The sequence below is a fragment of the Lutra lutra genome, chromosome 18 (assembly GCF_902655055.1).
Source record: "Lutra lutra chromosome 18, mLutLut1.2, whole genome shotgun sequence".
NCBI lineage: Eukaryota > Metazoa > Chordata > Mammalia > Carnivora > Mustelidae > Lutra > Lutra lutra.
In genome coordinates, this window is record NC_062295.1 from 15,200,907 (window position 1) to 15,225,129 (window position 24,223).

General features: G+C 45.3%; 1 protein-coding gene across 1 annotated transcript in view; it reads right to left on the minus strand.

The window, feature by feature from the left end:
- GPR139 (G protein-coupled receptor 139) overlaps window positions 1–18,656 on the minus strand; it is a 39,392-nt gene extending 20,736 nt beyond the window's left edge. The window contains exon 1 of the mRNA XM_047712606.1: window positions 18,533–18,656. Coding sequence (XP_047568562.1) covers window positions 18,533–18,656 — 124 coding nt within the window. The remainder of the gene's footprint in view (window positions 1–18,532) is intronic.
- Window positions 18,657–24,223: the final 5,567 nt, after the last annotated feature.

Consider the following 24,223-nt stretch of genomic DNA (forward strand, 5'->3'; position numbering starts at 1 on the left):
CATAGCCAATAAATCACACGGCCAGGATTTAACCTCCATACTGTCCAACTGCAAAGTGTTAACTGCTGCATGCTTTAAGAAGGCAGAAGGCCTTGGGACCATTGCTTCCAAAGATTCCAAAGTCAGCTGCAGGACAGAACTTGTGCCTACTGGCCTGCTAGTCTGTCCTGACATGGGCACCATTATTGGGTGCTTCCTACTCCAGGATGCTAGGCTTTCCTCACGGCCCTAGGGTAAAAGGCATTTTCCTGCCTGTCCAGGGTTTCCCAGAATGACTAGGACACTCGTTGGTTGAACAAGGAAGGGATGGGCTGCTTTCTCGGCAGAGGGAACCGCAAGTGCAAAATCAGGGAAGTGTAAAAGCATGCTTTGTTTGCAGAACTGTAAAATGACAGGCTTGGCTGGCATGAGGACCAGAGGGAAATGAAGGATGAGCATTCAAGAATCCAGTGTGATAACCTCAGTGAAATTGCTCTGCAAACTCCCAAGGTTGTTGTGGGGACTGAAGGAGACAAGCCTTGGGAAGCCACTGCACAAACTGGAAAAGCGTTAGACAAATGTTAATTATCACAAATTATTTCACAGGTAGTGTGATGGGTATCCGGAGCGAGATAGCAGAAAATTAAAATATCTGGTAATTTTTCTTGAATCCACATTCACAAAAGCATTCATAAATGAAAAATTCTAATTTCATCACTTACATCTCCTTTTTTTTTCAGATGAATAGATTATAAAAGATTTCAGAAGCTAATAAAATTCAGTCAGTTTCCTGGTCATTATTAATCATACTCCCAGGTTTTGAGACTTGCAGTAATTTTTTGTTGCCCACCTGTAAAACCATATCGGCTAATTCTTGATCCAAGTATCTCTTAGAACCACCTTGTCTTTTCTCTTTCCTTGGTCATCCTGTTGCTGTGGGGTCTTGGAAGGCAAGTCTGTGTCTGTATTATTTTGGGCCACATTATTAGTCTTTAGTATAGTCCCTGATACATGGTAGGTGCTTGGCAAATATTTGTTTCGTGCAGCCTTAAGCCTAGATGGCATCATATTATACCCGAGTTACTGCAGAGTTAGCTCTGTCTTGGCCCCTGCCCTTCTGTTCCCAAAGCAGTCTGTCTGTGTTTGCTCTAAAACTCAATCCATTTTCCTCATTCTGATAAAATACTATTGGTAAAACTAATTTAACCATTATTAAATATTAAAGCTGGTAACAAAGAATCCAGATGTATAGTTTAGCCAAAATGATAAAGTAGGAAACTCCTTATTTTAAAGGGATTCAGCATGGACAGACTTTACAATTCTTTTTTTTTTTTTTTTTTAAAGATTTTATTTATTTATTTGACAGAGAGAAATCACAAGTAGGCAGAGAGGCAGGCAGAGAGAGAGGAGGAAGCAGGCTCCCTGCTGAGCAGAAAGCCCGATGTGGGGCTTGAACCCAGGACCTGGGATCGTGACCTGAGCCGAAGGCAGCGGCTTAACCCACTGAGCCACCCAGGCGCCCCCAGACTTTACAATTCTGTATCCTGAAGGTAGGTGCCTCAACCCCCATCTCCATTTCAGTGGAGGAGATCATGTCTTGCCTCTTTTTTTTTTTTGGTTTGTTTAGATTTATTTATTTATTAGAGAGCGAGAGAGTGCATGAGTGTGTGCACACGAGTGGGGGGATGGGCAGAGGGAGAAAGAGAGACAATCTCAGGGAGACTCCCTGTCCAGTGCAGTGCTGGAGGTGGGGCTCGATCTCATCCCCCTGAGATTATAACCTGAGCTGAATGAAGTCAACTGAGCCACTGAGGGGCCCCGAGATCTTTAATGAAAGCACCCCCCTGGGTGATCCTGGAACCAAAGACCTTGTCCTGACCAAAAGCACTATTAGTGCTTCAACTGAGCAGGTGGCTACACAGGCTCTTGCTCCTGATATCTGGGGAAGAAGCCTGGCTTTGCCATAGCACTAACTGCGTGACTGCACTTAACAGCTTACCATGTGCCTCAGTCTTCTCATCTACAGAATGGGAGTAATAATAGTACCTTTTTCATGGGGTTAGAAGGATTAAATTAGTTAATTCATGGGAAGTGCTTGAAACAGTGCCCAGCAGGTAGTAGGCATTCTGTTAATGTTCATTATAATTATGGTAAATGACTGTTAGGTTCGTTTCTAGCATTAAGGCTTTAGCAACTGTACTATCCAGGGTTCAGCCATGGATCCTGCTGTATGTGGGGTGTGGTGGTAGAGACATGAGTACAGTATTCGATCACTGGTTTGGGTTTCCACAGCATCTTGAGCTTTTTTTTTTTTTTAAAGATTGATTGATTTATTTATTTGACAGAGAGAGAGAGAGCGCGCGCACAAGTAGATGGAGAGGCAGGCAGAGAGAGAGAGAGAGGGAAGCAGGCTCCCTGCTGAGCAGAGAGCCTGATGCAGGACTCAATCCCAGGACCCTGAGACCATGACCCGAGCCGAAGGCAGCGGCTTAACCCACTGAGCCACCCAGGTGCCCCTTGAGCTTTTTTTTGGAACAGTAAATTATTACACTACATGGTAGTAGGTTGAATATTTTAAAAGGTAAAAATTGGTCAAATATTGATAATTTCACATAGTACAACCTTATAATTTTCAATTTACTTGTTTTGTCCACTGAACGGTACATATCTCAAAAGCATGGGCAAAATTCATTTGTCTCTCTCATTCTCAGTCCTTAGCAAAGGTTCTTATGTGAAGGAGATGCTCAGTAGATACATATGATGAAGAAACAGACATGATGAAGAAACAGACAGTGAATTCCAGACAGTAGGGGCAGAAAGTCTGCCCTGATTAACCCCTGCAGCATTCCCAGCACTGCCTCCCAAACTAAGAGTGGGGTTGATTTCTTCCTCTTTGTACATGGGCTTCCTTCTAGCTTATCTCTTACCAATCTCGACGCTAATATGGGTTACTTCTTCATCTCTCCAACTAGATTGTGTCCTCCCTGAGGGCAGGAACCCAGATCTATTTGTCCTCATGCCACCAATAGTTAGCACATAATTTAGAAATGAATGAATGAATAATGGAAGGTCTTGGCAGGATTCAGAGGGGTGGCTCCATTTTGGGGATCATTCCTGCCTCTGACACCTTTGCATGTGTAGTGGAATGATGAACCCTGGGTTTGAGGTTCAAGGATGTAGCTTTGCTTTTCAGCTTGGCCTACCAGTAGTAATTTGAGAAGGCTATTTAACTCCTCCGAGGTTCAGTTTCATAATGGATGAGAAAGCCCTTTATAAATTTTAATTCTCTTCGCTTATTGGCCAGCACTATATTAACATTAATGGCTATTATTGATGACTCTTTTTGAGCATGAGGAATAGAGCCTGGCATATAATAGGTGGTCAATAAACATTTACCACATGAACCGGATTTGGAATTCTGAGCACTTAACTGAAACTAAGCCTACTTAGGGCTGATAGCAGAAACCTTAGAAGGACTTGGAAGACCACAGAGTTTTCATGGAAATTGTTTCATCATAATATGCTACTTAAAAAAGGCATCTCAATTTCTGTTTTGTAGGTTAGGTGTGGGATGGAGAGGGAATTCACCTGCCTGTCTTTGCTTAATAATAATTTCAAGTAATTAAACCATCTGCTTGGGGAGAGGGCAGCGGGGACACTGGGAGAGTCTTTAACCAGGAAGGAAGACATAGTCCCTCAAAATGCCTGCAAAGACCAGGCTGGGAGGGTGAACCAAGACAGAGGTCTGTAGACACAGCATTTGTCTTTTCCCATGCCCTGAATACCAATGTCTGCAGTAGGCCCAGTGGCAAGCAGAATATAAGCAGTGGTACACAGGCCTGCTCTATCTTAGCTGTGTCACTCAGTAGCTGCATTACTTTGGGCAGGTTATTTTACTTCTCAGGTCCTCAGTTCCCCCACTGCCAATCTTATATCTTCTAGAATAGATATAATAGAAGTACTACCTCACGGGCATTGCTGTGGGGATTAAATGAGGCAGTGTTGAATAATAGGTTTGATTCAGTGCTTGGCTCGGAATAAGTGCTCAATAAATGGTAGTTGTGGTGGTGGTGATGGTAGTTGTGCTCAAGATGCTTCTTCAGTCTCTGAAAGGTGAGTATGGACATTACATTTATGGGATCAAGAAAGCAGTCACCTATTCTTCTGATGTATCCATCCATACATTCATCTACCCACCCACCTACCCATTCAGTATTTGCAAAGGCCCCCCAGAGGGTCCTGGCATCATGGAGATGACTCGGATCCAATGTGTTCTGTTGGGCTCAAAGCTTAACTCAGCATTTTTTTTTTTTTTTTAAATTTAGAGAGTGGGTGAGAGTGGGGGTGGGCAGGGGCAGAGAGAGAATCTCAACCAGGTTCCACGCCCAGCATGGAGCCCGACGTGGGGCTTGATCTCCCTACCCTGAGATCATGACTTGAGCCGAAATCAAGAGTCAGATGCATAACCTCCTGAGCCACCCAGGCACCCCAGCTCAGCATTTTTTGATGCTCCCAGGCAAAGATAAGTTTGAAGCCCCACAGGAAGTTAAATGCCTTATCCTCACCTCTCCTGTGTTATGAAACTTGTCACATTATATTATGATTATTGACCTGCCTTTCTACCCAACTAGAGTGTGTGAGTTCTTTAAGGGCAGGGCCATGTCATGTTCATGTTTGTCTTTCCCCCATCCTTATCCCCTAGAACCCCTGGCACAAAGTAGGGTCTCATGAAGTGGAGTCTGATCCTTAACATAGCCTAAGGAGCCCAGGTAGGAATCTGATAGGAAATCCTTGTCAGTCTTAAGGAAAAAACTCTTCTATTTATTAAGCACCTGTTGTGTGCCAGGTACATTGTCTCATGTGTTCTCCTCAACAAGGGGGACATTCTTAGCCTCATTTTACAGATATGGAAATTGACATTCAGAGAAGTTAATTGCACACAGCTGGAAAGTCCCGTGGATCTCAAATCCAGGTTTTCACCAACTTCCCTTCTTACAAGAGACCATTCAGTGCTCACATTTAGTGTGGTTGGAAAGAGTAGATGAGGCTAAAAGTGTGGTAGTATAAATGGATATGGAATGTGTGTGTGTTTGTGTGTGTGACATCTACATAGCCAAATTTGAGGAAGGCAATAACACAGTAAATTTAAAATCCTATAGGAGCACAGCAGGAAACATAAGTGAGAGAATCAGGCCAGGTGTGTGTGTGTGTGTGTGTGTACATACATTTATACATATACATATATATAAATATATAAGAATATAATATTAATAAACATATATATAGATCTGTGCTAGGGTACAATAGGGAAAGTGGGGACTGTGTGAACTGGTTAGTACAAGTGCCATATAAAGGAGGCTATGGCTACTTGGTTCTAGGCACTTGATGGCAGTCACGGAGAGCTCAGTTTCCAAGACTCATGAGAAAACTGAATTTTTATGAGATTGCCTCTGAATCTTAATAGGCAAGGTGCTGCTTTTTAAGAAGACTTTCAACAGACTTCTTTCACATTCTGTGGGGTCTGAGTTTCAGGTCCAGGCCTCCTCAGGAGGTTATATGAGGGTGGTTGGGAAGGATGTTAACCAGCAGCATATATCTGACTAGCATTTTTAGGAAAGCATTCAGTACTGACAGTGATATAAGGAAAAAAAAATCCTCTTACTTCTAGAGCCATCCTCTTCTGGCTAGAAGTTCTAACTCAGAAGATCCAAGAGGAAACCACCATTTTCTCCCCTCCTGCATAAGCTCTCTGTCCATTTTCAGGATGTCCTTGGAGTTTCCACCTCAATCTTAGGGGCATCATTCCATTCTTCTGCTGTACCCTGGATCATTAGAATTGAATGCAGTCACAGTGACGGTGTCCCTCTACTGGGCTGGCCAGAACTCAATTCTGTTCGTTTGTCAGATGACAGTGCTGAAGGTGACCCTTTTCTTCTTGTCCAGACACTTGCTTTCTCTCTGTTCAGGACTCTTGCGACTGACAGCTGGATCATTAGCAGGACTTGCCCAGTGCCACAACCAAGATGACAGCTCTCTTTTGTGCTGTGGGCATTTTGCCATGATGCCTGGAGAGTCAGGCACAGACGTCCTTGATGTTTGAGGACGTTGTTCGTTTGCTCGTTTGACTTGTCTGACGCTGTTTTACTTGGAGACTGAGGTGATGGTGGATGGGGTAGGAGTAGGACTGGAGAGGCTGTGAGCATGAACCTTTACCCACACTCCTACTGTGTGCCAGGCACTGTGTTGGGCACTGTACAGGTATTGCTCCCTTTTTCCTACCAGAGCCCAGAGATCGTTCACACTACAACATGTTCTTGCAACTTCCCTCTTAAAGCACCTTCCATCTGTTTTTCACAGCAGCCAGAAAGACCTTTGAAAAACTCAGATTAGGTCATGTCACCTGCTTAAAAGGCTCCCATCTCTTCTTGCAACACTTAGAGTGAAATCTGGATTAGTCCTGTCTGTATACATCTTCTCCTCATCTTCTGCCACTCTCCCTCCTGCTCATCGTACTCCAGCCACACAAGTCTGCCTTCGTTCCAGCTCATTCCCACCTCTGAGCTTTTACCCTTGCGGGTCCTTCTGCTTGGCATGCTCTTCCCCTGTGCTTCCTGTAGCTAGCTCCTTCCCATTGTTCCAGTCTCAGTGCAGACATCGGCTTTTTGGACAGCCCTTACCTGACCACCCTATCTGCTGTAGCTTCCTATCACCTTACCATGCTGTTTTCCTGATAGCATTATCAGTATCTCATATAGTGTTTATGCATCTGTTTACTTGTTTACCACTTGTGTCCCTGGTAGAATGTACACCTGTGCAGGCATTCTTTGTTTTTCCTCCAGTGCCTACATGGGTGCCTGGTGTATGAAAGAGGTGCCACATATATGTGCTAAGTGAATAAAGTTGGTGTTATCACCCCCATTCTCGGAAGAGGCTCTGAGAAAGGTAAATTATCTGCTCATGACTTCACAGCTAGCAAAGTTGCAGTGCTGGGACTTGAACTCCCAGTTATGCCTAATTCCTAAGCCAGTATTACTTTCCTGATGCCTGCTGGCCAGGATGGGTAGTGTTCTGGAAAGGTTCTGAGTGGAGGGTGGACGTAATAGAGGGACCACGCTCTGTGAAGGTCAAGAGTGTGGGCCTGTGATTCCTTTAAGGAATGCCCATCTCTACCCTCTTCATGGCATTGCTCCCTCTTGAGTTCTTTCTCTAATCACTGCTCCATTCTGCCACCTTCCAGGGAGGCCACTGCTTTTCGTTCAAGAGGCAGATGATGGTTCTTGTCAGCAGCTCTGTGGAGCTGAACCATGGTGTTGAGGCCAGGAATGCTAAAAGCAGAGGGCTGCAGCAAGAACAGAATCACCAGGCCGTTCTATACCTTGGACTGTGGGAAAAGGGGGTATGTGTGTGTGCATGTGTGTGTGTGTGCACATGCATATCTGTGTGTGTCTCCATGTAGGTGTATGTTTATGCATGTTTCTGTGTGTACAAGTCTGTGTGTGCACACGTCTCTGTGTCTGTGTGTGTGCATACATTTTTGTATGTCCGTGTGTGTGCGTGTGTGCGCGCACATGTCTCCATGTGTGGGTCTGTGGAGAGTCCCTCCTGTGAAGTGATGTGGCTGATAGTTTTTGCTGCACCTAGCTGAAAACGATAAGAAATGTCTTTGGTGGAAAAGCAATCACCCCAGGTCTTCAACTGGTAAACATTCTGGCAGATGAGGGGGGGGGGGAGAAGTTACTGGCGAATATAAGAAGTCAACACTGTAAAATGTGTTGTCCCGGGCGCCTGGGTGGCTCAGTGGGTTAAGCCGCTGCCTTCGGCTCAGGTCATGATCTCAGGGTCCTGAGATCGAGTCCCGCATCGGGCTCTTTGCTCAGCGGGGAGCCTGCTTCCTTCTCTCCCTCTCCGCCTGCCTCTTTGTCTACTTGTGATCTCTCTCTGTCAAATAAATAAATAAAATCTAAAAAAAAAAAAATGTGTTGTCCCAAATCAGGGTCACTTTGTGTGGTTTCTGCAAAGCTCTGGCTTCCTGTTTCCTCTGTTTGCATCTCACTCCCTGTTCTCCTCCTGTCCTCAGACTGCCTTTTGGCATTCAAGACTCACTCTCTTTCTGTTCTGATATGTGCCACCAATCCCCTCTTGCCTAAGAGTCACTGCAGAGCCTGTCCTCCTTGCCTCTTCCTTCCATTCATTCCTTCCTCGGCCTTCAGGTTCCAGTTGTTCTCTTGAGGGAGCTTTTCTTGGCTTCCCCATTGGGCAGGTCCCTCCATGATAGTAGGTAGTAGCTCTACTATCACCATGTGCCTCTCCTTCATGTTCTTTCACACGTGACTATTTACATTTATTCAGTTTGTGATCATGCTGGTCTTTCCCATGTGTATCATATGAGCATGCAGACAGGGAGTGGCTCTTTTTAGGCTTGCTATGCGCCTAGCACAGTGCCTAGTACTTGGTAGTGCCAGGCACATGGATGGATGGATGGATGGATGGATGAATAGACGGATGGTTGGATGGGTGAGTGAATCAATAAATGCAGATGTAGTTGTCTAATTGCACTTTCTGGCATCTTGTCTCATTATTTTTGCCATGGAGCAAAATGAAAACATATTTGGGTTAAAAGTCCCAACTCTCAATGTAGTTCAGCTGGTCATAACCTTTACTCAAGAGAAGCACAAGTTATTCAGCCTCTACTTGATAGAAAAGCAAAGATCCTGGCTTATCCACACAGAGAAGTTCCCTCACTTTGAATCCCACCGGATCTAAGGTAACCACATCTTCCCCAAACGCCAGCCTTCCCTTCCTTACATTTCCCTTGATGGAGTAGAGACGGCAGGGTTATCACTATTGCAATGGTCAAGGCACACTGGATTCGGAATCTAAAAGATTTGGGATCAAGGTTACACCTGGTTAGCTGTGTAACCTTGGTGGAAATTCTTTGTCCTCTCTAGGGCCTCTGTTTCTGTATTAAGAGCATTGTACTGGAGATCAGGGCTCCCCAGATAGTAGTGACGGGCCCACCAACATGATTTTTTCCATATATTTGTGTTCTCTGTACAACTCTTTACTCAACATTTTGTTTTAAAGTGATTTCCCCCCCCCCCCCAAATTTATACCTTATATAATACTGCTGTCCAGGGATGCCTGGGTGGCTCAGTTGATTAAGTATCTGCCTTCAGCTTAGGTCATGATCCCAGGGTCCTTGGATTGAGTCCCGCATCAGGCTCCTTGCTCAGCAGGGAGCCTGCTTCTCCCTCTGCCTGTACTCTGCCTGCTTGTAGTTGCTTGCTCTCTCCCTCTGACAAATAAATAAAATCTTTAAGAAAAATTTAAAAATACTGCTGTCCAATATAAATGCAATGTGAGCCACATATGCAATCTCAATTTTTCTAGCAGCCACATTAAGAAAATAAGAAGAAACAGGTAAAATTAATTTTAGCAGTATGTTTTATTTAACTGTGTCATCGAAGATGTAATCAACATAAATTATTAATGAGATATTTAATTTTTTTCATATTAAATGTCCAAAGCATGGCATGTATTTTACATTCTGAGCACATTTCTCTATGGATGCTAAATCTTTCAGTGGAAATCTTTGATCTCTGTTTAGATGTCATAAAATATACAGTTGAAAAGAGTAGATTCACATACCCACATTGTTCCAAGTATAAAGTCATTTTCCAGCAACTGAACTGAGTATCCAGGCTTAATTGTAAATTAACTGAAGTCAATTTAAAAAAGTCAGTTCCTGAGTTAGGCTAGTCAAATGTCATGTGCTCTATAGCCACACGAGACTTGGAGTTACTATATTGGACAGCATGGACAAATAACAAACCTCAATCATAAACCCACTTCCCTGCTGTAAACAGAAGATATTCTTAAAAATAAATACAGTGATAATACGAGGGTGACATTACATTTTAGCTAGATTCTGAGCCCTAGGCCTGCTCTGTGTCTGTTAAAAACAGAGATTTAGCACACATGAAAATGTGTTAAAGACACCAGCACCAAGATGAGACTTTCCCTTTGACAGAGTCAGAAGGTTTCAGGAAACTGAAAAGAGATTTAATAATGATTCGGCCTATTGCCACCTAAAATAATCCCACATAAAACAACAATAGCAACAACAAACCCCCTCAAAATCCAGATAATTACTCCGAACTCTAAAGTTTCACAGCCTGTTTCCCCTTTACACCGATCACTTTGATTCCTCAAGAGACCACTAGCAGTGTGACTTTGTAAGAAGGGAACTAAATAAGAGTTGGGAAAGTAAGTTCTGGTTTATTGCCATTCCTAGCTCTGCAACTTTAGGTAAAGTCTCAGTTTCTTCCTTTTAGTGGCAGACACTGGGGCCCCTGCTAGCCATGCATTGCTTTATTTTGTCCATATCATACACCCTGTAGAAAAAGACACTGTTATACCCATTCTGCAGAGAAGAACACTGATGCTCAGAGAAGTTCAAGCAACTTGCCAGAGCTCCACCAATAGGAAGTCATGAGGCTGGAATTTGAATCCAGATCAGTGGGGACCATAAGACCACATCCTAATCCACCATGCTGGCAGGTTTTGAGGGCTCTTCCATTTACAAAAAAAAATAGTGGATTTGTCTTCCAGGACATTGTCAACATGCAATTTGCAGTACTACTTGGGAGCTCGCTCTTCTAGTCATGCCAAATCCCTGGTTTCCTGAGTTGGCATGCCTTTTTTTTTTTTTTTAAAGCCACATATTCATTTGGGTCTCCATCTCCTTTACTGCTTGCTCCTCCCCCTAGCATCTTGTTTTCGTTCTCCACCCACTGTGACCCCCTTAGTATTTCTTGTGCTTAATGAAGCTTTACCCACTCTAGAGTTTGTGAATTTGCAGCCTGGTGGGCTGTATCAAGCCTGCAGATATGTTTGGTTTGGCTCATGCAGTGCTGGCTTGCATAGTGTTTTTAAAAATTTTCGAATTAGTTGCCAACATTGAAACATTGGGATGTTTCACATAAAAATCTGGATTCCTAGATTTTTGGAAGAATTTGGATTGGCTGGAGAGGTGAGTGGTGGTACTTTCTAACCTCCCTCAGTCCCCACTCCTCTCTGTTCTCTGTCACCCCCATTCCTTGTGACTTAGCCCAAGTGTCAGTTGTCAGCAGTCATTGTGTGTGGCCTGCCATTTTCTTACAATAAAGCTAGACAGTAGTACTGAGTATCACTATCAGTTTCTATCTATGTGACTATGGGTATCTTAGCATTCTCACCTGAGAAACGAGCATTATTACTATACATGTCTCAAGGGGTCATTGGGGGAATTAAATGAGTTAGTGCCTGTAAAATGTTCTGAAGAATCCCTAGCACATAGTAAGTGCAACATATGCCTTAGTAGTTGTTAAGAGGAAAGTGCAGTGGTTTTGGAAAATATGTCTCTATCACTGGGGGGCAATTAGAGAGGCCAAAAGAGCCACATGCTTTCAGAAACACAGCAGGGAAGCATGATTCTTTGGGTAAGTGAAGTGTTTCTTAAAACTGGGCCACTCTGTGTGCATTTACACTATTTGACTGCTCCTAGCAGGTCTCTGAATTCGAGACACCTGCCTTCCCTTGCCCCCCACATTTCAGGCACCCTCTGCAGGGCTGGCATCCCCTATCAGCATTGCCCACATGGAGGTTCAGTGGCAGGGTCTACCTACCACTGAAGGTCTGAAGAGAGGTCTCCCTATCTCTCTTCTGTTCATGGTCCTGTCTGCAGCATGCAGAGCAATCTTGCTGAGTGCTTGTCAGACCCTCTATCAATTTTAGTTGAAGAAGGTTTCATGTTCTGGACTGACAGTTTTTCTAGAGGTTTCACTGAACCTCAGGCACCTCTCTGAGAGGTACCAAATTCCCTAGGCTTATGATGGAATTGATTTAATCCATTGGATAATTCTTTCCTAGTTTTCCAGGGCAAAGAGTTTCATTCCTGGTGGGTGCACTTTGAGTAGAATTGTGCAGTTATGGAAAAGACCTATATATATAAAGTAATGTCTGGCTTCAGGGGATTTATAAAGTTTGTTGACATGTCAGACAATAAAAACAACACTACCTGCTATTTATTGAGCTCCCACAATGTTTGAGGGATTGTGAGAAGCCTTTGCATATTTTATTTGGGATTACCACCACAACAGTGGAGGGCACAGAAGATTAATCACATTTACTGAACTCTTATTCTATTTGAGAGCACACATGTGCCAAGAATGCTGCTACACATTTTTACAGTTTCATTTGTTCCTCACAACAACCCTGTGAGATAGGTATTATTATGATCCCATCTCACTGATGAGGCTAAGACACAGAGAAGGTGAGAAATTTGCCCAAGGTCACAGGCTAGCAGGTAAGGGAGCTAGGATTCAAACCCAGGTAGTTTGAGATTAGAGACCTCTTGGTTAATTGCTGAACTTGGCTGCCTGCTTTCTTATAAATAAAAACTGAAGCTCAGAGAGCTGGAGTATCGTATCTGAGATCACACAACACACATGGGTAAGATACAGGATCCAAATTCATGTCCATTCAGTTCCAGTGCAAGGCATTTTATACTCAACCTCAAAAGCAGAAATGACACATGGGGTCACTACAGAAATCACGCAGAGAAATGGACAACAAAGCTACTGGTCTGGACCCCAGCCCAGCCAACTTCCAGCATAGCCACTTCATTGGTCTGTGCTTGGGTCTCCAACTGAGCTCTGCAAGCAGAGCCCAGCTCTCCCAGGTCTTTGACAGACTTGTAGAGTGAATTACTGCCAGAGCCAAGCCTGGAATCCAGGACTCCTCATGCAGTGCTCTTTCTCCCATTGTTATAACAGGGATTCTAAGGCCCAGTGTGCATAAAGAGGAGCCATACAGGTTAGAGAGGACAGTTAAGTGCAGCATGTAGGAACTCTGATATTCAGGTATCCATGTGCTTTTGAAAAGGGCAGCCATTAAATAAATTATGGTAAAATATACAGTGGAATACTATGCGACTTCATAAAAGAATGAAGAAGCTTCAGTGTAACATTATGGATGATTAATATGTTAAGTGAAAAAGAACAAGACAGAGGGCAGTGTGTACAATGTGCTCACTTTGAGGAGAGTTAAAAAAAAGAGTTGAAATCCTTTATTCTAATTTGTTTATGTATACACTAAAATACTCTGAAAGAACAAATAAGGAACCAAGATACTGACGAACTAGTTACCTGTGTGGTGGTGTTGATGGGGTGGATTTGGGAATTGGTGAACAGGGGAAAGGGATAGTAGGGAGATTTTGTAACGTGTGCCTCTTTATATTTTTAGGTTTTTGAATAATATGAATGTTATTACCTATATAAAATATAATGTGCACACATATGCATGCACGCACACTACCCAAAAGCAGCTGCATAGGAAAGCAGCCTATTCCTCAGCTACAGCCAGCTTTCTGAGAATATGAGCCTAATGTTAGTTCTTCTGGGTTTTCAAAGGAACTTGGAAATCTATTTTTTTTTTAAATTCCAAGTTTTAGTTTCAAATGTTTGTTGCTAATATATAGAAATATGATAGGTTATTGCAAATTAACAATGTGTCCTGCAGACATGCTGAACTTGCTTATTAGTTCTAGGAGCATTTTTTGGTGGAGTCTTTGTGATCTTCTCTGAAGTCAGTGATAGCATCTGTGAATAGAAACAGTTTAATTCCTTCCTTCCAGTAAACCTTTTCTTTCTTTTTCTTTCCCAGCTAGAACTTCAGCTAGTATGATGTTCAGTCAGATAGCAAGAGCAGATATCCTTGTCTTGCTTTTAGATCTTAGAGGGAAAACACTCCATCTTTCAAAATTAAATGTGATGTTAGCTATAGGTTATTTATTGATGCCCTTTATCTGGTTAAAGGAGTTCTCTGTGTATTCCTAGTTTGATAAGTTATCATTAATGTTGAATTTTGTCACTTTTTTTGCATCTATTGAGAAGATCATATGGATTTCCCTTTTTAGGTTTTTTAATATGGTAGAGCATACTGATGATATTCAAATGTTGAACCAGCCTTGCATTTCTGGAATAAACCCAAGTTTGTCTCGGTTTATTATCATTCTTATATATTCCTGAGTTAGATTTGGTAATATTTTGTTGAAGATTTTTGTGTGTGTGTCTGTGTTCACGAAGAATATTGGTCAGTAGTTTTCTTGTAATGTCTGGTTTGGTATTAGGGTAAAGCAGGTGTCATAAAACAAGTTGAGAATTTTTCCTTAATTTTTTAAATTTTTAAATGATGAAAAAATTGACTAACAGAGTGCTGCAGGCAGTGTGTTAAGTGAATAACTCAGCACAGCCTCAGAGCAACTCTGTGAGGTATGTGCCATTATTACCATCATCCCATTTTACAGAGGGGGAAGGTGAGGCACAGAGTAGTTAAAGTCACTTACCTAAGGTCACATAGCTTATAAGTAGCAAAGCCAGGACTCAGACCCTGGAGGTCTATCACCAGACCGTATACTTTTAACCTGTTTACTAGATTTTCTCAAAAGATGTTTACAGATGAATGAGAACACATCTGGAGTGCTCAGTCCATCTTACTGGTCACCATTTTCCCATTCCTGGTTAACAGCAACTGTAACTACTGTGTGTCACAGCACCGACTATCTGCCAGGTGACAGACTCATCATCTCCATCTCGCACTGACCCTCACAGGCAGGTATTAACCTCTCCTTTCTCCTGGTTACTGGCTCCCCTATTGGCTGTTGCAGAAATGCTCCTCTCTGCTGGGTGGTGTGTGGTTTCAGGCTATCATCTTCCTTACCTTGTCTCCTTTCACATCCCTGGTGCCTTTTAGAAGGTAAATTTAAAAAATATCTTTCAAATCTTGTTTAATTTTGCGCTGCTCCTTCCTTATCAGCTGGGCTCACCCGTCTTCTCAGCCGCTTCTTCCCCCAGGCATCAGGCTCATTTCTTCTTCCTGCACTGCCTTCTGCTTTTTACTGTTTTGTCCCAGTTGGCCCCATCAGTGTCCCCAACTCTACCTTGTTAGCTTGGCTGGCTTATTGTATGCATTTTGAAAGGTTAGAAACATCTTGCTTACTTAAAAGGAGGAGAAAAGAGAGTTTTAGGGACAGCTGGGACACCAGTTTTTTCCATTGAGCACAACATGAAGAACTGAGGTTAGTTAAAAGAACTTCCTGGCAATAATGAAGGCACTGTGGTAGACTTGAAAGAGCAGATGTTTGCACACTGGCTTGACTGTGTGACTATAGACAAGATGTTCCACTTCTCTGAATCTCAGTTTGCTCATCTGTAAAAATGGGTTCAGAGAAATGTACAGATCACAGGGATGTGGTGGGGATTGAGTGCAATAATGTAAGCATTTAACATAGAAAAAGATCCACTGTGGAGAAGGCACCAATAAGTGTTTTCCTCAGTCCAAGTGGTGTGCTAAGCCATTTTATATAGACAATCTTATTTAATATACACCATCTATGTGGGTAGTAGATAAAATGAGGTGGGAAAAATTATGGTACAGAAAATTAAGAGTTCTTAAATGGCATATTCTTAAGAGTTCTTAAGTTCTTAAGAATTCTTAACTGCTAATAGTTCATATTAGGACTCCCTGGGACCCATTCCAGACCAGTTAACTTAGATTGTCTGGGGCCATTCCTAGAGGCAGGGTATTGGACCACATGGCTTTTCCCAAGCTCTTCCTTTCAGTCTAGAAACTGAAGGTGGTAAGAAACATCTGTGCTTTTCCCAGTTAGTGGCTCCCCTACTGCCAAATACTCAGCCACTCCCCACCCACCCTTTGGTTTCCACCCATGTTTCCAGCCACCCTGTGAAAATTTGGAAATGAGGTGAGTCCACTGCCAGGAAAAGTGATTCAATTAAAATCTCAGTTTTCAACAATATTACCAAGCCCTGTGGTCTGTTACTTCACACCCAGCATAGCTGTGCATCCCGGTCAGTAGCAAGAGTAATGAGGGCTTGCTAATTGCTGGTGGCTGGGAGTGGGGAGGGGATACTGTAGTGAGCTCAGCAGGAGTAAAGTACTGAGCTAAGTGCTTTTCTTGTGGCTCCCAGCCCCTTCTCTGGCTCACATGCCAAGCAGCCCCCCTCCTTACCACCAAATCAGCTTCATGATGACCACAACTGCAGCACCACAACAATAATCAGTGTGTGGTGTCAGGCCCTCAGCTGAGTGCTTAACTTGCACCATCTCCGTCAGTTTTTATTTCTCACCATTATTCAAGGAGTTAGCCGCTTTCCTAATGCCTATTTTACAGATGTAGAAACTGAGACACAGAATCACAGAAGGTCCACATGTTAACACCAAGCTCTGCTTCATTCTACAGTTTGCATTCTTGGTTACCAGGACATAATTGTCCCCCTTTATGGGTCTAAGGGAATGACTTAAGGATTTTACCTTTGAACCTCCTTGCAAGCCATTAACAAAACCATTATCAGCCCATGGTCTTTCCAAAAGCCAAGCCTCTTCAGTCATCCTTTTCCAGAATGCTTGGTCCTTCTGCATCTACACAAGCTCTGCTTGTGAGCTCCTTGAACTCTGGGACAGCACCTTAGGGATTCCCTAAGATCCCTTAGGCCCCTCTTCAGCACTTGGCACAGAGTAGGTGGTCACAACTCTGTACCCATCAATACCTTCCAAGTACCCATCAATACCTTCCAAGTTCTCATCCCAATCCCTCCCTCTTTTAAGTCTCTAAATCCTGGGCTCAGCCTTGATGAGCCTGTGCCTAGCACTGCCTGGCACACAATAGGTGCCAATGCTGTGGGTCAGAAGGCCCTGGCTGGCATAGGAGTTAGCTGAGGACGTGTGAGGTACCTTGTCTTCCACCTTGAGGTGTTTCAAGGTCTGAGCTTTCCCCTGTTCTGCTTATCCTCATATTCCTGCTCTGGACCCTTGGAGCCTCCCCTTGTCTTTATGTCTCCATCCGTTAAAAAAGCGTTTTCACAAGTAAAGCCAGAGACAGTGGCCACTTCAGTCAGCAGAGGAGATGGAGGGGTGAAGGTGGAGGGGTCAGAGTAATTCTGATGTGAGAAGTGAAGGGAAAAGGGGGCCTGTCACTTCTCTGGGTCAGCAAGTGTCACCAATAACCAACCTTTTCAAAAACTCAACTCACCTTAAGAGAGCTCTGGGAGAGGCTCAGGAGGGGGAGCCTAAGAGGGGGAGGTGGGGACTGGACTGAAATCAATTCCTGTTCAGGGTAATTACAGGACACGTGCTGCTGCCCCAGCAGGGCGAATCAGAGGTTGAGCATCTCCCAGGGCAGCCAGAACAATTAGTTAGTAATAAAAACCTCATCACTTGCTGGGAGAGAGGTTCGGTGATTGTAAACTTAGCTTTCTCATGCCTGCCAAAATTTGGGTGCGGGGGGGTTGTAGCATTTATTTAAACAACCTTATCAGGGCCCCTGACCACCAAGTTTAATGTTTTGAAAAGGAAGTCTCAGCAAGTCTCTCAGAAATCCAGCTCCCAAGTTCCCAGGATCCTGGGATGCGGAATGACAGTAGATGATGCTGTGATTCTAGGCTGTACATTGGATTTTTTTCTTTGTGCTTTCCTTTTTCCCCTCTTCCATCTCCCTGTAAGTGATCTTTAGGAATCTTTTTGCACACAGACTGTCTCAGGGACTATCTGGAAGAAGGGTTTATCTCAAGCTGGAACCCCAGGAAACCCCTCCCCCCTTCACAAACAGCAAGCACCCCCCAGCCCCCAGCAGCTCAGCTCTCTTCAGGAATTCAGCACCAGTCTCAGCCACACTTTGGAGAGGATGTTAAGATGTGGGACCAGCTGGACATCCGCAGCAGTCATCAGCTGCCCAGGGTGGGTAGCAAAGCCATGGAACAGGTATGTCCTCAAGGAGACTGTGACCCCCTGAAGTGGTGGCCTCGGTAGCCCGTGTGTCCCTGGATCCTTGCCCTGGCCAAAGCATGGTTCCAGAGCCAACCTGACCCTTCTTAACCTGCCTGGAGACCCGCTGTTTGCTTAGGGGATCACAGGGGCTCATCCCTTGCCCCATCCCAGTGGCTCCAGAGAAAGTGTGCTGGGTATCAGAGTCTCCCGCTTCACCTCGAATCAGGCAGGGACACGCAGTGGGGCAGAGGGGCAGAGGTTTCCTAGGGCTGGGGTGGATATGAGAGGGGGTGACAGGAGGAGTGAAGCCCCCCACTAAGCCATCCGTCTGGACATGCCGTCAAATCTCATACGCAGCCCCCACTGGGCACCCTTAGGGACACGGATCCCTTCAGATGCGCATACAAATACTCCAGTCCACGCGCATACTCACAACAACCCATACTCAAAACATGCCCATCAGCTGCCACGTACCCTCGTGACACACACACACACACACACACACACACACACACACACACACACGAGAGAACAGACAAGGTCCCCGCCAGGCCACAGCAACTTCCTTTCTCCCAGTCTGGAAATGTCCGCAGTTGCCCTTAAGGCTTAAACTTTTTCAGAGGGAGCGCCAGGGTGTCGCACAGCGAGCAAATCGAGGCCTGGGGGTTCTGGGCAGGGTTGCTTCTCCCTTGGGGCTCTTGCCTTCCTCCCTCTCCCACACGCTCCTCACCTGGTAAACCGAGGCACAGCAGAAGGCTGTAGTAGACCACGGGCACGAAGCCCAAGCCGCAGACCGAGCCGGGGGACCAGGACAACGAGCTGTTGGCTACGAGGTGGGCGTGCGTGTGCTCCATGAGCTCGCCCCTCGCTCCCCTACTCTCCGCGCCCGGCCTGCCAGCCCCGCTCTGGACGCCGGTTCGGTGGTGGTGGCGGCGGCGGAGGCAGCAGCTGGAGCAGCAGCGCCTCTCTTCCCGCAGGACTTGCTCCTACCCTTTGCCGTGGTTCCCTCTGCTCCCTCTGCACCTGCTTGCCTGGAGTCCTGGCACGGCCCTTGTGTAGGGCACAGGGCGCTGGGCGCAGGGACTCGGGAGGGGCTCCCGGAGCTGGTCAGTGCGCCTCCCACCTCGGACCTGCTCGGCTCCCGCCTCGGAGACGGGAAGCTGGGACGCTGCTCCCCGCAGCCAATCAGCAACTGCCTGGACGCGGATGATGGGTGAGGGGGGTTGGATGCACGGGAGGAGGGGGTCCCAGCTGCTTCTTACAGCTCGGGCTTTAGGAGAGCAGTGAGACCTGGGAACCCCAGAGGAAGACCCGAGTGGGAATCGGCTACCCCTTCACCCCACCTTGCGGGAGGGGCGTGGTGTGGGTGGGACCTGCTTCTCCTGCATCGGCTCAGTACTCCTCCAGTGTGTCCTCAGTTTGCCTTTATCGACTCTCGTGGCCACTTCTCTTATCCCTTGCCAGTGCTCTGAGTCCATCTCCATATAGAGGATACTCTATCTAGGGCATGGGGGTAAGAGGAAGCTGTCGGAGGGAGGATGCTCAAGGGTTGTCGTTTCTCCCGGGCTAGAGGAGCTGCGCTTGAAAGGAAGTGTGCATGCGTCTCAGTGCGTGTGTTGATTCTGGGGAAGGCCAGAGGTGGAGTGTCCCTGAGTGAATTGCCTTTGAAGGGGTTACAGGCTGGCTAAGAGAAACCCACCACACTGAGACCTTCTGTCAGGAATAAGGATGTTGCAACCATTCACACACACACTCCCCCACACTCACACAAAGATACACAATACCCAGTCATGTGGGTGCACTTATGTGGGCACGCGGAGGCCCTCTCATCCCTCACCCAGACACGTGAAAACAGAAGTGCACCCTTATCAACATGCACAAAGACCACACTCACATGACATCCCAGACACACACAAACCCGTGTGGGCATCATCTAGGGGTGGTTTAGTGTCTGAAAGTTGTGTGAAGTATAGGAGAGGTAAGCAGGTGGGACCTAGGCAGCCTTGGAGAGTTGGGGTGAATGGGCTCCTCCCTTTTTCTTCAGGGTAGGAGGTTGAAGAGTTCCTAGTGCATCTCTTCTAGAGGCCACAACAGATTTGGGTAGGGAGAGAAATCAGGGGCTCAAGACAGCATGTGTGAGAATTAGATTCTGTAGAAATACCTAGGAGAGGCATTCCAGGGGCTGGGTGTAGCTGCTGCCAGTTAGTGCAAGAGCATGTGATAGCTCAGAGAAGCCTAAGGCCCCTTTCTGTTCTGCCCCCCCCCCCCCATTCATTCCTGGGGAGAAGGAACTGGCTGGCCTTTCTGCAGCCTCTTTCAGGTTTCCTAAGATGGAGGAGACCCCTGGTTTTTCATGCCCAGCAAAGAGCATGTGTCCATTACCCATCATTGTTAGGGGCTCCCCAAGACAGGCACTGGGGGTGGGGGATGGTAGTAAACTCCAGTGAAGCCAAGGCCAGGCAGTCTGCAGAAGGGTGGGATCTGCTGGGTCTGGCTGGGTCTGTGGTGAACACAAGAGAGGCTTGTGGTCCCCTAAAGGGACAGATTATTAAAAAGATTCATGTGGGTCTGGTGAGCACAGGTCTGATATCCCAAGCCAAGTTGGATATTGAAATTTTGTTGTGAACTCTCTCATTTAAATGTGACTACCCTGAACTCCACTGTGTTGATAAATAAAGCAGTATCATTGCAGAGGTTCAATAAATAATGATTCAAAACCCTGTAGATTTGTCTGTAGGCAGCCCAACTGAGATGAGAAGCTGGGGCTAAGAGGGGGAGTGTATGTGGTTTGACTAAGCTCCTCAATATATTCAGGGACCTCTCAACATTGTGACTCAAGGATAATGCCTCAGGGCTTTCCCCCTGGCTATTCCTAAACAGTCCTATTTAAAATTGAAATCCCTACTACTACCCTCCAGCATGCTCACTTCCTCTGCTCCTCCCCTGCTTAACTTTTCTCCTTCGTGCTCAGCACCATGGTCATACCACATGCAGTCTATTTAATTAGTTGGTTTCTTACCTGTTTCTGTTCTCAGAGGGACAGGGCCTTTTGTCTGTTTTGTTCGCAGTTGCATCACCACCTTCTGTACTGTGCCTGCATATTGTAGACTCTTAGTAAACATAGAAAGAATGGAAGGCCCCAGCACCCGTTGACCTAGGACATGTGGGACATGGGGAAATGAGTTTATCTTTGTCTCTCTTTGCAGGCCAGACTGTCAGAATGTGGGATGCTGTGAGGGTTGGGGGGCATAGTCTCAGATTTAGCTTGTAATTATCATGTCTGACTAGCCACTCCGAAAATGATTTGTGTGGTTTGGATTATGGGGATCTAGTTAGAAACTCCTTATAAGGCTGCCTCGATGGTTCAGTTGGTTAAGTGACTGCCTTCAGCTCCGGTCATGATCATGGAGTCCCAGGATCAAGTCCCAAGTTGGGCTCCATGGGGAGTCTCCTTCTCCCACTGACCTCCCTTCTCACTCACTCTCTCTCAAACAAATAAATAAAATCTTTATTAAAATAAAAAAGAAACTCTTTATAAAACTAGAAACTTGGCTGGGCATAGGAACAAGGCTGCATAGGGAATCTTGAGGGACCTTATTTTTTGGTGAGCCTCTATTTCCCCATCTATAAAACGGGGATGAAAGAAACCGGGGGTATACCTTGTTTCCAAGATACTGGACAGGATGGGAGGCAGTAGAGAGGTGGAAGAGTGTAGACTGTGATCTGGAGAATGGGGGAATTGAATGGGGTGCTCTGCTGGCTCCATGGAGAATCTTGGCAGCCTGTCAAGGTCAAAGTTTCCTGGGAAATGGATGGGTTAGATGAGAAGAACTTTAAGATCCTAGGTCAGACTTTTAGTCCTGGGAAGGGACAGGTTGAGTCAAGAACAAAGTCTGTTTAATTTTGCTCAAGGGCTGAGCCACTTGACTGGCTCTGTAAGATGAGCATCACCTGTGGTTAGCTAAATTCATTCACTTATTCATTCTCTCAGCAGACTTTTACTGAACATTTAAAATGTGTGTTGATCAGGACCTGCTGCATCATTGCAGAGCCTAATGCAAAAATGAAAATACAGGGCTTCTTGTTCAAAAATTAAGAATTTTAGGGACGCCTGGGTGGCTCAGTTGGTTGGGCAGCTGCCTTCAGCTCAGGTCATGATCCCAGCGTCCTGGGATCGAGTCCCACATCGGGCTCCTTGCTCATCAGGGAGCCTGCTTCTCCCTCTGCCTCTGCCTGCCATTCTGTCTGCCTGTGCTTGCTCTCTCTCCCTCTCTCTCTCTGACAAATAAATAAAATCTTAAAAAAAAAATTAAGAATTTTAGAGTGGCAGTAGCAGAGCATTAAACCAAGCTTTGGAGCCCTTTTAAGTATGGGGCCGTGTGTGCCTGTACAGGTCACACACCCATGAAGCTGGTCTTGATTAAGATAGAGGTGGGAAATAAGAGTTAACATTTACTAGGTAGGGGTTTTATGATGAAACAGCTGTGTCTTAACTCATTACCTCCTCACAATAACACTAGAAGGAAGGTACAATTACTAGCTCAGTTTTACAGGCGAGGAAACCAAGGAACAGAGAAGTTTAGTAAGTTGCTCAAGTTCAGCTGACTGGGATTAGGTCCAGGGTAGTCTGGCTCCAGAGCCTGTGCTGGAACCATTTCCACTTAGTGGAAGGACAGGCATACAACAGGAACCTGTCACACTGTAATATAGGCCCCATGGGACTCAAGGGCAGGGATTTCATCTGTCTTTTCTGCTGTATCCCCTGTTCCAAGGACATACCTAGTGCCAGGTGGATGAACAGAAATCAATTTTAAATGAGTAAATGAATTAATATAATAAATATATACAAATAATGTTAGAGGAAGGAGTTGAAAATTCAAATGCCTGTAAGTCTGGACAGGTAATAAACATGAATGAGACAGAACTACTTATTGCACATTCTTTACTTCCATAAATAAATATGCTGTCTCCCAATTTCCTGGAAACACTTGGGCCTCTTGGTCTCGCTTCCATTTTTCTACCATTTGATGGAAGCAGTGGTCTAAAGGAATCATTCCTTTCTCTAGGAAAAGTGGAAGCACAAACATAAATTGTAACTAACAGAACTTAGAGTTGCGAATGCAAAAGGGAGTGGTGGGGACTGTACAGATTAGAAGTATGTGCTAGCCACTGTACTCAGTTCTGGATATATAGTTGTTTTAAGAAGTTGACATGGTCTCTGATTTCCTGAATCTTTTTTTATTTTTTATTTTTTTTAAGATTTATTTATTTATTTGACAGACAGAAATCACAAGGAGGCAGAGAGGCAGGCAGAGAGAGAGGGGGAAGCAGGCTCCCCGCGGAGCAGAGAGCCCGATGTGGGGCTCGATCCCAGGACCCTGAGATCATGACCTGAGCCGAAGGCAGAGGCTTTAACCCACTGAGCCACCCAGGCGCCCCTGATTTCCTGAATCTTAAATGTAAGACCTAGGCATGAATCAGTTCATCTGAAACACACACACATGCACACACACAGAGTTCTAAACTTGGATAAGTGCTATCAAGAAGAAAATCAAATGGGGGATGCCTGGGTAGCTCAGTCGGTTAAGGATCTGCCTTTGGCTCAGGTCATGATCCCAGGGTCCTGAGTTTGAGCCCCACATCGGGCTCCCTATTCAGCTATGAGCCTGCTTCTTCCTCTCCCTCTGCCTGCTGCTCTCTCTGCTTGTGTGCGCGCTCTCTCTCTTTTTCAAATAAATAAATAAATAAATAAATAAATAAATAAGATCTTTAAAAAAGAAAAAGTCAAAGGAATGAGAGAACATGTATCAGTGAGATCTGATATAGTCTGGCAATCAGGGAAGGCTTCTCTCAGGTAGTGATATTGAAATCTTAGGTGAAAAGTGAAGGGACGAGTAAGGGTTAATTAGGTAAAGGAATGTGGAGCTGGGGTTAGGGGAGCATCTGCAGCCAGAGGAAAGAGCAAGTGCAAAGGCCCTGGGGTGTGATAGAGAAGGACTCTTTGAAGAACTAGAAGACCAGGGAGGCTGGGGTGCAGTGATTGGGGGTGGGCGGTGCATGGAGCTGGATGTGGTTGGAGAATGGGAGGGGCCTTGCAGGCTGTGTCAAGGAGTTTGGCCTTATCCATAGTTTAAAGCAGGGGAATCCCATGACTAGATTTGCATTTTAAAACATTTGCTTTGTCAGGGAGGTGGAGGATTGATGGAAGGGAGGCAAGAACGGAGGTGGGAAGACAAGTTACAAGGCTGTAAGGTTGGACATGTGAGAAATGATGGCGGCTTGGACTAGGGCGGTATTGATGGAGTGGACTTCATCCCAGAAGCTTGGAGAGTAGTGCATGAAGAGACTGGGGAGAAGGAAGGAGTGGGAGAGAGAGATAAAGAGAGAGAGAGACACACACACGGAGACAGACAGACAGGAA